Source organism: Mirounga leonina, unplaced genomic scaffold, assembly GCF_011800145.1.
Source record: "Mirounga leonina isolate KUSES-001 unplaced genomic scaffold, KU_Mleo_1.0 Mir_151, whole genome shotgun sequence".
Lineage (NCBI taxonomy): Eukaryota > Metazoa > Chordata > Mammalia > Carnivora > Phocidae > Mirounga > Mirounga leonina.
In genome coordinates, this window is record NW_023270377.1 from 7,095,855 (window position 1) to 7,107,096 (window position 11,242).

Below are 11,242 nucleotides of genomic sequence, written 5' to 3' on the forward strand. Positions count from 1 at the left end.
ACACAGCCATATAACCCGGAGCCACGGTGTGGCCCAGCAGGGCACACTTGTGACATCATGTGTCACCCACTGGTTCCCAAACTGCTTTTCCAGACAGACCCTGGGAGCGTCACTGCAACCCAGAGAGATGGACAGAGTGGCGGAACAGCCCCTTCAACAGACAGGGAAACTGAGGGGAGTCACGTGCCCTGACTAGGGTCACACTGCTGTGTTAGGTGACGGGCAGCTCCCGAGCCCCTGGTGGCCATCCTGCACTCAGCGTCAGCCCTCTCCGTGTCCTGTTCAGAAGCCACACGTCTGGTGCAGGTGCGGGCCGTTCGCGGTGTCGCCGGCCCCGTGCTAGCGGCCGCGCTGAGGCTTAGCAGACTGATTCTGCGGGAGTGCGGGAGCCCAGCCAGGTCCGCACGGCTGCCCGCTCGGCCTCAGTTTCCCTTGTGTTAAGTGAAGGCCACGAGTGCAGAGAAGGCGCTTCGGGTGGCAATGGGGCAGGTTGTATGGGGCTGGCCCCACCCATCCCCCGGGGCGGGGGGAGGGCTTCCTCTGCGCACGGCCCCCTAAGCGGTTAATAGGGAAAGAAAGGAGGACAGTTCGCAGCTGCGTTGAAGCTTCCAGGTGTCTCCCCCGGGGGCCCATGCGCAGAGCGCCCCCTGGTTCCTGCCGTGGCCCCGGTTGTGCCATCTGTGGCTTTGAGACCTTGAGCCCAGGGGTCACTGCTGGGTGACCTAGGCAAGTGACTCCCCCTCTCTGGGTCCCAGGAGCATCATGGCCATGAGGGGTGGGCCTGCCTGCACATGGATGGGTAGCTGTGAGCCGACCCTGCCCCCCAGCTCCCCAGGCCTGCACGTGGTTGGGTTGCTGTGAGCTGACCCTGCCCCCCCAGGCCCCCCAGGCCTGCACATGGATGGGTTGCTGTGAGCCCACCCTGCCCCCCCAGCCCCCCCAGGCCTGCACGGCTGCTGCCTCAGTAGTGTCAGCCAGACTCCAAGGCCTCGGGGCCAGGGAGGCCGGGAGAACCCTCGTTCTGGGGCACCCACTCTGTACAGATCTGGGAAGGACTGGAAGCCAGCTGGAGAGGTGCGCCCAAGCTTCCCTGCCTAGGGTCTCAGAGGGAGCGTGGCAGCCCTGGGGTTTCTGTGGCACCCAGGAAGGGGCATGGGGTGCTGGGTGCCACTGAGCAGCCATAAGCCCCAGGCCTTTCTAACCAGCTCGGTGGAGCCGGATTCAAGTTTCTGCCGTCCCTGTGGCTGCTTCTGTGCTGACCCAGATGCCCAAGGCTCTGGGGAGCCCTGGGGGCCCCCGCTTGTGAGGTGCCCTAGATGTAATACTATTAAATGGCTTGAGCCCCCATTCTAAACATGTTGCGAAGCCCAGGGTCCTCCATATGCAGATACCTCTGGGGTGGGTTCTCAGGGGGCTCAGGTTTCTCCTCATGCCTCCTTTCCCACCGCTAGGTCCCTTCTGCTCCCCGTTCCTTCCCCCCAAGGAGACCCACACGAGACTGGGTGGAGTCACAGACTTTACTGAAGGTTTGGGGTGCCCGAGGGGCCCTTTCTGTGCCTCCTCTCCTCGCTCCCCTTCTGGATGCCTCCCCCTCTCCTAAGTGGGCCTGAGAAACCTACTTCCTCTGGTTTTGTTAAAAAGAGCAATTTCCCCTCCCCCCTGCAGGCTCCAGGCTGGCCAGAGGTGTCCCCTCAGGCCACCCAACAGCAGGACAGGGCAGGGGGCAGGGTGTGCCAGCCCAGCCGCCCCCCGCCCACCCCACAGCTTCTGTGGGAGCCTGGACTACTGGAATTTGCTCGGCTTGTCACTGAGCCAAGCCTGTCTGAGGAGAGCGCCTCCCCAGCAGCATCCGCCGGGTCACCGGCCTTGTCTGCAAACTGCCGGGGATGGGGACTCCCAGGTCCCAAGGCCCCCCTCCCTTTGGGGGGTCCCTGCCCTGTGACTGCCCCGACCACAGGGGGCTCCCCCTTCTGCCCTCCCGGCCAGCCCGCGCAGGCCTGGCGGCGCCCAGAGGGCTGCGTGGGCCCAGCGTTCGCCCCTGAGGCCCAGGCCCCTCTGAGCGGCCCCGGCATGAGCTCATCAGGTCGGAGGCGAAGGAGGCGGCGCCCGCGGGGGCCCAGGCAGTGGCTCAGGCTCATTCACCGGGCGGCAGGCAGCTCGGGTCCCCGAGCCACTGCCACATGGTGCCGTTAAGCCGCAGCTCGCCTTGTCTAGAGTTTGCATAAATAATAATAAAAAAAACCCCCTCCCGCCTTCCTGCGGGACCAGAACGTCGCAGGGACCGCTGACGGGATCTGCAGGGAGGGGCCTGCACACCGCCATTTCTCTCTCACCTGAGGAGCCCTGGGCAGGGAGGGAGGGGAGCGCCACACTGGCTGCTAAGGGGACTTGCAAGGCTGCTGAGCAAAGGAAGGGCAAGGACAGGGCGCCCCGCGGGGCCTGGGTGGTCCCGGGTGAGGGTGGACGGTGGGTGGCCTCACCCTTTGGGCCTGGGGCAGAGGTGGGGCGGGGGGGAGCAGCCGTTTCCTCCCTGCGGGGCGGCTAGGGGGCCTCACAGTTGGTCCCTGGTCCCTGCGCCCGGCACGTTGGCACAGCCTGGGCTTCCCCAGCGACAAGGTTACGCCAAGGGGACCCCCGGCTGCCTGCTGTCAGTGCTCTGGCCTGCTGTGGGCAACGCAGCAGTTGCTGAAGCTCTGTTCGGCTGGGGTAAGCAGGCCCTGGGCCCCTTTAGATCGGAGGGTGCCATTGAAAATACCGCGCAGCTTCCTGGAGGCCTGGGGCTTGGTGGTGGCAGGCTCACAGGGACAAGAGCCTGGCATGCAGATGCTCACCGGGGGGGAGACCTGTTTCTGGAAAGGAGAGGTGGGCGGCTCACAGCATCAGATGGGAATGTCAGCCTCAAGGTCAGGACAAGGGCACACCTGGCATCCTGTCTGGGGCCTCCTGAGAGACACATCCTGGAGCAGCTGCCTGAGCCGCGTTGGGCTGGGTGCGGGGCACTCCAGGGGCGGGGGCCGTGGGCCGAGGGGGCTGGACCTGTGGCGTCCTCCGGGCCCCTGTCTGAGCCCTGCCAGTGGAGATGAACCCCCAGCCAACGGGAGCTGTTTAGCCCGAGTCCTGTCCGGGGTCCCCCATCTGCTTAAAGGGACACTGGGCCTTCCTGAGCGCCTGGCGTGTGCTGGGTGCTGCCATCCTTAATCCATCTGCGGCCTTGCCGCGACCCTGAGCAGGACCACCCTAACGCGGGAATCAGTATGTTCATATTTAACATCGAGCTCCCTGCTGGCCCCTGTACCCTGTCATCCAGGCACCCACCCCCGCCTTGGTTGCGGGTGTCCTAGGGGACGAGAATGAGGGTGTTCAGGGAGGGACACCCCCTCCATGAGGGGCATCCCCTCCCCGTCTGCTCACTGTCCGTTGTTCGTGATGTGTTAGAGTTTAGTGTGTCTGCCTAAATGGATTTATGGATAATGTGGTCTAGTTTTAAACAAACGAATCCTCCAAAAACAATCAAGCAGCTTCCAAAAGAGTCCTGTAAAGAAATTGCAAATAATGCAGATAATCCCCACGGGGTAAGCAAGCCCAGAAGTGGCAGCAACCACACGTCCCCCCTCCGGACACAGGCTCGTCGCCATTACCCATGGTGCAGACCTGATGAGAAATTAGCCCCCAATATACAAAATAAACAAAACCGAGCCAGGCTGCTGGGGCCTTGAGATGCTAGTCAACAGCAGCACGAAGAAATCCTCGTGGACAGCGAGGCATTTAAAAACTAAGCTTTCAGAACATGGGGACAAACCCCCGCAATGCTTTTCCCAGCGATGTTTAAAGTTAGGTGCTTTTCAACTCAGTACTTTTTTGATATTTCCCTAAGCAATGATAAATATTTGGAAAGCTCTTTTGAAGTTTCTTGCATAATAGCATGAGACAAAAAACACCTACCACCAGGCAAACACTTAGTTTTTTTTTTTTTTCTGCCGCAGTAAAAATGGCAGAAACAATGAACAGAAAATGATCTGCCGACAAACCGAAAGGCATTTCTCTGTCAGCAAATACTGTTGAAAGATGTAGAGGAAACACTACCACAGATTGGAAGGAAGTGTTAGTGCAAATTACCCAGTGTGGGAGGTTTGCTGCACGGTTTCCACACATCTCAGCTTAAGGTATCTGCTGAGTTCTGGTCCAATAATGAAATACACAAACCATGTTTGTGTGTGTGTGTGTGTGTGTGTGAATCAGGAAAGGAAAGATAAAGCAGAGAAGATATGTGCCCAACGGTGAATGCCTTGTTTAATAAGAACAATTGCAAACGGGGGGAAAACAGTGTCAGGGTACTCCCTCCCTGCCCCGATGGAACAGCTACCGGGGAAGGATTTTTTAAAGGTTTCTGGATGAGGGAAAGATATAGAGATAGCAGCACCTCCAAAACTCATGCACTGGCCTATCCTGTCAAACCACTGAAGGAAAGAACCAGAAGCCAGAGGTCAAATGAAAGGCTACAGGAGCCCTCAGTGGTGTTAACTTTATAAAGTCAAGGTTGTTCTAGCAGAGTAGAATCTTTATGATACTTGGCAATAAGATTGGCTGTGACCAGGAAAACTTCCAGACCACACAGAACGAGTCATCTTTTTTTTTTTTTAAAGATTTTATTTATTTATTAGAGAGAGAGAGCGCGCGCGCACACAAGCAGGGGGAGTGGGAGAGGGAAAGGCAGGCTCCCCACTGAGCAGGGAGCTCGATGCGGGGCTTGATCCCAGGACCCTGGGATTATGACTTGAGCTGAAGGCAGACGCTTAACCAGCTGAGCCACCCAGGTGTCCCAGAACGAGTCATCTTTATGGCAAAGAATTGAAAAGGGCTGTCATGAATCCCCCTCCCTCTCTTTCCTCTGAGCTTGCCCTCCTTTTGAAGGCCAAGGTGCTGGCATTTCTTGAGGAGACAAGAGCTAACAGTTTTAGGCACCCAAGAAAATTATTGGAAAAATAGATTCACCTTCGCTGCATCTGCACCTCCCAGGTAAAGATGTTGAAACAAATGTTTGAAAATGTTTCCATGGACACACAATTTTGTGGCTAACAATGTGTTTGACTCACAAAACCTACACATTTAAAAAAAAAACTTGGAAGCAGAAACTATTTTTAAAAAATTTAGTTGTAATTTCCATGCCGTAAAATTCACTCATTTAAAGTGTACAATTCAGTGGTTTTTAGGATATTAAAAGTGGTGCAACCATTAACACTAACCCCAGAATAATCTCTTTTTTAAACCTGTAGAGTTTTACATTTTAAAAATTTCATTTGTTTTTTTAAGTAAACTCTACCCCCAACGTGGGTCTTGAACTTACATACTTACAACCCCCAAATCAAGAGTCGCATGCTCTACCCACTGAGTCAGCCAGGTGCCCCTAAACCTGTAGAGTTTTATTTGTTTTTTTTAAAGATTTCATTTATTTATTTGAGAGAGAGAGAGCACACATGAGAAGGGTGGAGGGGCAGAGGGAGAAGGAGAAGCAGATTCCCTGCAACTTGGGGGCTCCATCCCAGGACCCCGGGATCATGACCTGAGCTGAAGGCAGATGCTTAACGACTGAGCCACCCAGGCACCCCAACCTGTGGAGTTTTAAAATGTAGTTTGCTTGGGCTTTGAACCCATTTATGAAACATAAACATGCAACACCTTCCCATTAGCTTGTAAGACCAAGTAATTGACAACAGGGAAGACAGAATTATAGCAGCTGGATTTTATTGAGTCCTTGCATGACTGGTGGATGGAGTTAAAAAATGAGTATGATGCATGAGAGACCATGGACTCTGAGAAACAAACTGAGTGTTCTAGAGGGGAGGGGGTGGGGGGATGGGTTAGCCTAGTGATGGGTATTAAAGAGGGCACGTATTGAATGGAGCACTGGGTGTTATACGCAAACAAAGAATCATGGAACACGACATCAAAAACTAATGATGTAATGTATGGTGATTAACATAATAAAATAAAAAATAAAATGAGTATGATGGCTTAGCGAGCCTAGCTAATGATGCCCTTTTCCCATTCAGCTCCAATATTTTTATAACAGCTACTAAGGTCCAGAATTGAAATAAACTGCCCCAAGGGCTATGCCTTCAAATCAATGTTTTACAGTGCAAAATCAAGATTTTAGTAAATAAGAATTGTAACGGCTCAGTATGGTGCCAGATGGTAACTGGACTTACTGTGGTGGCCATTTCTTATTGTACATATATATCGAATCACTGTGTTGGACACCTGAAACTAATACAATATTGTATGTCAATTATTCTTCAATTTTTAAAAAGATTTTAGTAAAGAAGCATAATCATATTAATATTTCTAGTGAGAGCAAAATGCTTTTTTTGCACCTTTGCAAATGTACAAATAAATTTGTAATTTTGTAAAATTTCTTTAAAAATATAGCTGATTTAACTTTCATAAATTCTTTTCAATGTTCCCCCAGGGTGGGTTAGATATGCAACAAGTGCAACTATATTGGAGCGGGTGCTCCAGAATATTTTTGGATGGAGGTCAGAAATGTTTGGAGTCTGCACCTCCCCTCTGGTTTCCCAGCTCCCACCCTATACCCCCTTCCCGAAAACAAAACAAAACAAAACTCTTATCCATAAAATAATCAGTGATATTTTCCAAGATTCAGGTCATGTTATGCCCCTGCTCAAAGCTTTCCAATCACACACCACACACTCTGGATAAAGTTCAAACTCCTCACCCACCTGCTCCCATCCTTATGTCTCAGGTTTTACCCCCTACCCTACCCCACCCCAACTCTCTGATCCAGCTATAGGCCTGGAATAGCACTTACTGATTGCTGCCTCAGGGCCTTTGCATGGCTGTTCCTCCTGCATTACTCAAGCCCTCACTTCCTTGTCTCTGCTCCACTGTCTTCTCCTCAGGCAGCCCCTCCCTGAGTTATCCACCCCATCCCCTCACTCACAGACATCCTTCTGTGCTCCCATATACTAATGATTTTTCTTTCTAGAACATATCACTACTGTCTTTACCCTGCATAACAGTTTATTTGATTATTGCTTTGTCTCTCTCAGTAGAATAGAGGCCCCGGGAGGAGAGGGACTCTCCTCTCTTCACAGATCTGTGCCCAGCACCCCGATGGTCTCCCGGAGGGGGCAAGGCTAGCTCTAGGGCTGCCTGCTCTGCATGCTCCTTGGGCCTCCCAGCCTGGAATGGGCACTGGGGGGTGAACACCAGTAGCTAAGTGACTTGGGACAAGTCTCTCCATTCCGTGTCAGCATCTCCCCTCTGTGTAATAGTACCGCTGGGCCCCAGGAGGTGCCCATGGCGGATGGTACAGCACCCCGGCCCCAGCAGCCTCCTCAGCCAGCAAGGTGGCTACAGGGCCGGTTGCGGGGGTGACAGGAAGCTACCCTTTTCCGGGCATCCTCAGGTCCCCAAGGTGCTGTGAAGACTGAGGCCAAGAGACGGGTGTGCTGCAGGGTCTGCGCGAGTCGTGGCCCTGGGGGGGATGCCTCTGGCATGGTGTCCGCCTGGTGCTCGGGCAGAGCCTGGTGGTCGGAGCCCCCCGTCCTTACCCTGGCGCTGAGGTTGGGGGTGGGGAGTCGAGAACAGCCCATGGGGGGCCATGGGTGCCCCGGAAAGCCGCCACCGCGGCCCGCGGGGCGCCCGGGACAGCCCGCGCCATCGGGGTGAAGGTCTGGGGAGGGGCCCGCGCTGGGGGCCGGGGGCGGGGCCTAGGGCTGGAGGTGGGAGGTGGAGGGGGCGGAGGGGGCGGGGCCTGGGCTGGCGGTGGGAGGTGGAGGGGGCGGGGCCTGGGGCTGGAGGTGGGAGGTGGAGGGGCGGAGGGGGCGGAGGGGGCGGGGCCTGGGGCTGGAGGTGGGAGGCGGAGGGCGCGGGGGCGGGGGCGGGGGCGGCGGAGCCCGGGCGGCGATCCGGGCAGTCAGGGCGCGGCGCCCGCCAGCAGCCCCAGCAGCAGCGCCCCGGCCAGCAGCGGCAGCGACGGCGGCGCAGCGGCCGGGCCGGGGAGCGCGGCGTCGGTGGGGGAGGCCGAGGGCTGCAGGCCGCAGTCGGTGTAGGGCTCGAGGCAGGCGGCGAAGGCCATGACGTGGGCCACGAAGGTCTGCTCCTGCACGCCGTGCACCAGGTGCGCCTGCGGGCCGCGCGCGAACACCGCCACGTCCTCGCCGCCGTGGGTCTCGGAGAGCAGGGGCGCCACGGCCTGCTGCTTGTATGCGGGGTCCGCTGGCAGGAGGGTGGGGCTTCAGGGCCAGCGGGGCGGGCGGCCTCCCCCTCCCGCGAGGCCCCCACCGCGCCCCCCAACCCCTCGGCCCCGCCCCGCCCCCCGACCGCCCCGCTGGCCCCCGGCGCTCACTGCTCTGGCTGTCGTTGACGTTGGGCCGGGAGTTCCCGGTGAGCGCGAAGCTGGCGCCGGGGCCGTTGCCGTAAAGGATGGAGGTGTAGGTCTTGTTGTCTTGGGCTATGCGGGGGGCCAGCCCTGCGGGGAGGAGGGCCCTGCTGAGCACACCGACCACAGCGAGGGGGGCCCCCTGCGTGCCCAGCCCAGGTTGCCTACGCGCTGGCCAAATCCTCACAAGCACCCGACGAGGCAGTGGCTACTACCCCATTTGACAGGCGGGGACACTGAGACCCAGAGCCATTTCTGCCATATAATTTGGGAAACAGCACCTGCTACCGCAGATGGAGCTCCCTGCCTACCGAAAATGGAGCTCCCTCGCAGTGTGTAGCCACCAAAAGAGAAGACGTGAGAGTGGTCAGCGGTGACAAGGGTCAGGGTGTCCTTCTCGCTTGTGATCTGGCTGGCCTTGTCGATGGCAGAATCGAACATGACGGCCTCGGTCAGTGCCAGATAAGCCGTGCCGTCGTGATGACCGTGGTCGATGCGGCCTCCTGCAAGCAGGACGCGGGGAAAGTGGACAATGCCCAAACGCCCTGACCATTCCCACTCCTCTGCTGGGCAAGGGGCTGCCACTCACCCTCCACGAAGAGGTAGAAGCCACGGGGGTTCCTGCTCAGCACGCGCACGGCCACCTCTGTCATCTCCATCAGGGATGGGTCCTGGGTCTGGTTTCGGTGGAACTCGTATTTGGTGTCTCCTGGCTCAAAGAGGCCTGTGGGAAAGGGGGCTGGTGGTGACTGGCTGGGGAGTGGGGAGGATCCGTGGCCTGAACATCTGTGTATCTGCTTGGCTTTCTGAGGACCGGGAGGCCAGGGCAGGAAAGAGGGGGGTCTGGGCTCATTACCCATGAGGTGTGTTACAGAGGGGTCCTGGGATGCTTCCAGGAGCGCCTTGCGATTCCACACATACTGGGCACCCTGGGAGGGGTGGAACAGAGCCTCAGTCCATAGCCCTCTCATCCTTGTCCCTGCTGTACCCCTTGCACCTGCCAGCCCCCATCACCTGGTACTTGGCCTGCCACTCGTGCACCAAGTTCCGCCCATCCAACCTGACTCCGTTCTGTTTGGCGTCACTTGGATACTCAGGGTCTGGAGTCCCCTTGGGGAACATGTACTTTCGGCCTCCGCCCAGGATCACCTGTAGCCAAAGGATTAGGCAGGTGGGCTTGGGGCTTGGCTGGCCCTTTGCTCTCTTCTCAGACAGCCTCCAGCTCCCCTGCCAGGTCTGTGGGTATGGTCTGGCCCCAGCTGTACCTTCTCCACCACCACCCCCCTTCCCCAGGCTCCTGGAGACCCTGCCAGCCCCCAGAGCTCAGGCTGTCAGCTGCCCGGGACTGTGGCCCCGGGCCGGCACCCCGCCCCCCCTGCCCTTCATGTCCCACATTAATGTCCATGTTGGAGATGAGCTGCTGGGCGATGTCCTGGCATCCCTCCTCCCGCGCCTTGGCAGGCATGTCGGCGTCCGAGTACCAGTTGCGGTTCACTACGTGTGCGTAGGAGCCTGCTGGCGAGGCATGCTGCACTCTCGTAGTGGTCACCACCCCCACCGACTTCCCTGCGGGTGGTAGAGGTCAGGGTGAGCCCCCGAGGTCTCTCCTCCTGCCTCTGCCCTCAAAGCTGGCCCCAAGCCCACCTGCTTTCTTGGCCCGGTTCATCACGGAAGTGACCTCATTGCCACGCGTCGTGTTACACTGGTTCAAGCGGGCGGCTGCGCTCACGCCGATGGTCTGGTAGTTGGCCTTGACCCCGCACAGGTAGGCCGTGGCTGTGCCTGCGCTGTCTGGCACCTGTCTGTCCACGTTGTATGTCTGGGGACAGAGACATCCTCAGCTCCCCCTGTGACACTGTCAGGCGCCCAAGATCCCGACCCAGGCCCCGGGGCCCACCCTCACTGCCCTGGTGCCCCTGACTCAGGCTCCAACCCTCCTGGGGTCTCCCCTCCTGCCGCCCTCCCGAGCCCCACCCCACCCCACCCCTCTGGTGGGGAGCACCCTGAGCCACCAGCCCTTACCTTGGACAGAGCCAGGTACGGAAAGTGGTCCATGGCCAGGGGTGTCTCAGGTCCCAGATGGTAATTAATTTGCCCCTTTAGGATCCGAGTGGCTGTCACTGTGGGCACCCCCATCCCTGAAGGAGCACACCTTGTCAGGCCTGAGTCCGCAAGGTCGGTCTGTGTCCACTGGCAGCCTTGGGTGCCAGGGCTCGGGGAGCCACAGGGCACGGCCAGGCCTTGCACACTCACCGTCCCCCAAGAAGAGAATGAGGTTCTTAGCAGCCGTCTGGATGGGCTGCAGCTTCTTCGCAGCGTCCAGGGCCTGGGCCGCCTGGCGGTTCCAGAAGGCTGGGTCCTGCTCCTCAACTGGCCGAGCGGAGAGGGGAGGCCAGGTCAGTCTCGGGGGAGTGCGCCCTGTGTGGGGGGCAGCTGGGGGGTGCCTCGTTACCTGGGATGACGCCAAGGGCCAGCCACGGCCTCAGGCCCAGCAGCAGCAGCAGGCAGGGCCCCTGCATGCCTGTCGGAGGGCGGGGGGGCGGCGAGGCCAGGACTCCGGGCAGGCTGGGGCCCCGGGGGCGCCAGAACGTGGGCACCAGCTGCCCTACGAGCCGCTGGGGCTTCGGTCCGGCCAGGACTTTGGCCCCGGGCTGTAAAAGGCTCGGGGTCCCTCCCCTTGCCCCCGGTGGCCACCCGGGCCCCGCCCTGCCCTGTGACTTGAAGTCCTGTGGGCAGAAGGGAAGTGGCAGGGTGTGGCCGAGCGAGCCCCAGGGCAGGGGGCCTGGAGAGGGCAGGTCTGTCCAGCACAGGATAATCCCAGCTGTCACCCCAAGGGAGCGC

At 58.6% G+C, this 11,242-nt stretch overlaps 1 protein-coding gene across 1 annotated transcript; it reads right to left on the reverse strand.

Moving 5' to 3' along the window:
* Window positions 1-7,936: 7,936 nt before the first annotated feature.
* ALPI (alkaline phosphatase, intestinal) lies at window positions 7,937-10,920 on the reverse strand. The gene is made up of 11 exons (XM_035006571.1): window positions 10,854-10,920; window positions 10,655-10,771; window positions 10,424-10,539; window positions 10,046-10,220; window positions 9,795-9,967; window positions 9,416-9,550; window positions 9,258-9,330; window positions 8,991-9,125; window positions 8,713-8,904; window positions 8,369-8,491; window positions 7,937-8,238 (listed from the first exon to the last, which is right to left on the reverse strand). The coding sequence occupies exons 1-11, from the start codon at window positions 10,918-10,920 to the stop codon at window positions 7,937-7,939; spliced, it is 1,608 nt and encodes a 535-aa protein (XP_034862462.1).
* Between the last annotated feature and the right edge of the window lie 322 nt (window positions 10,921-11,242).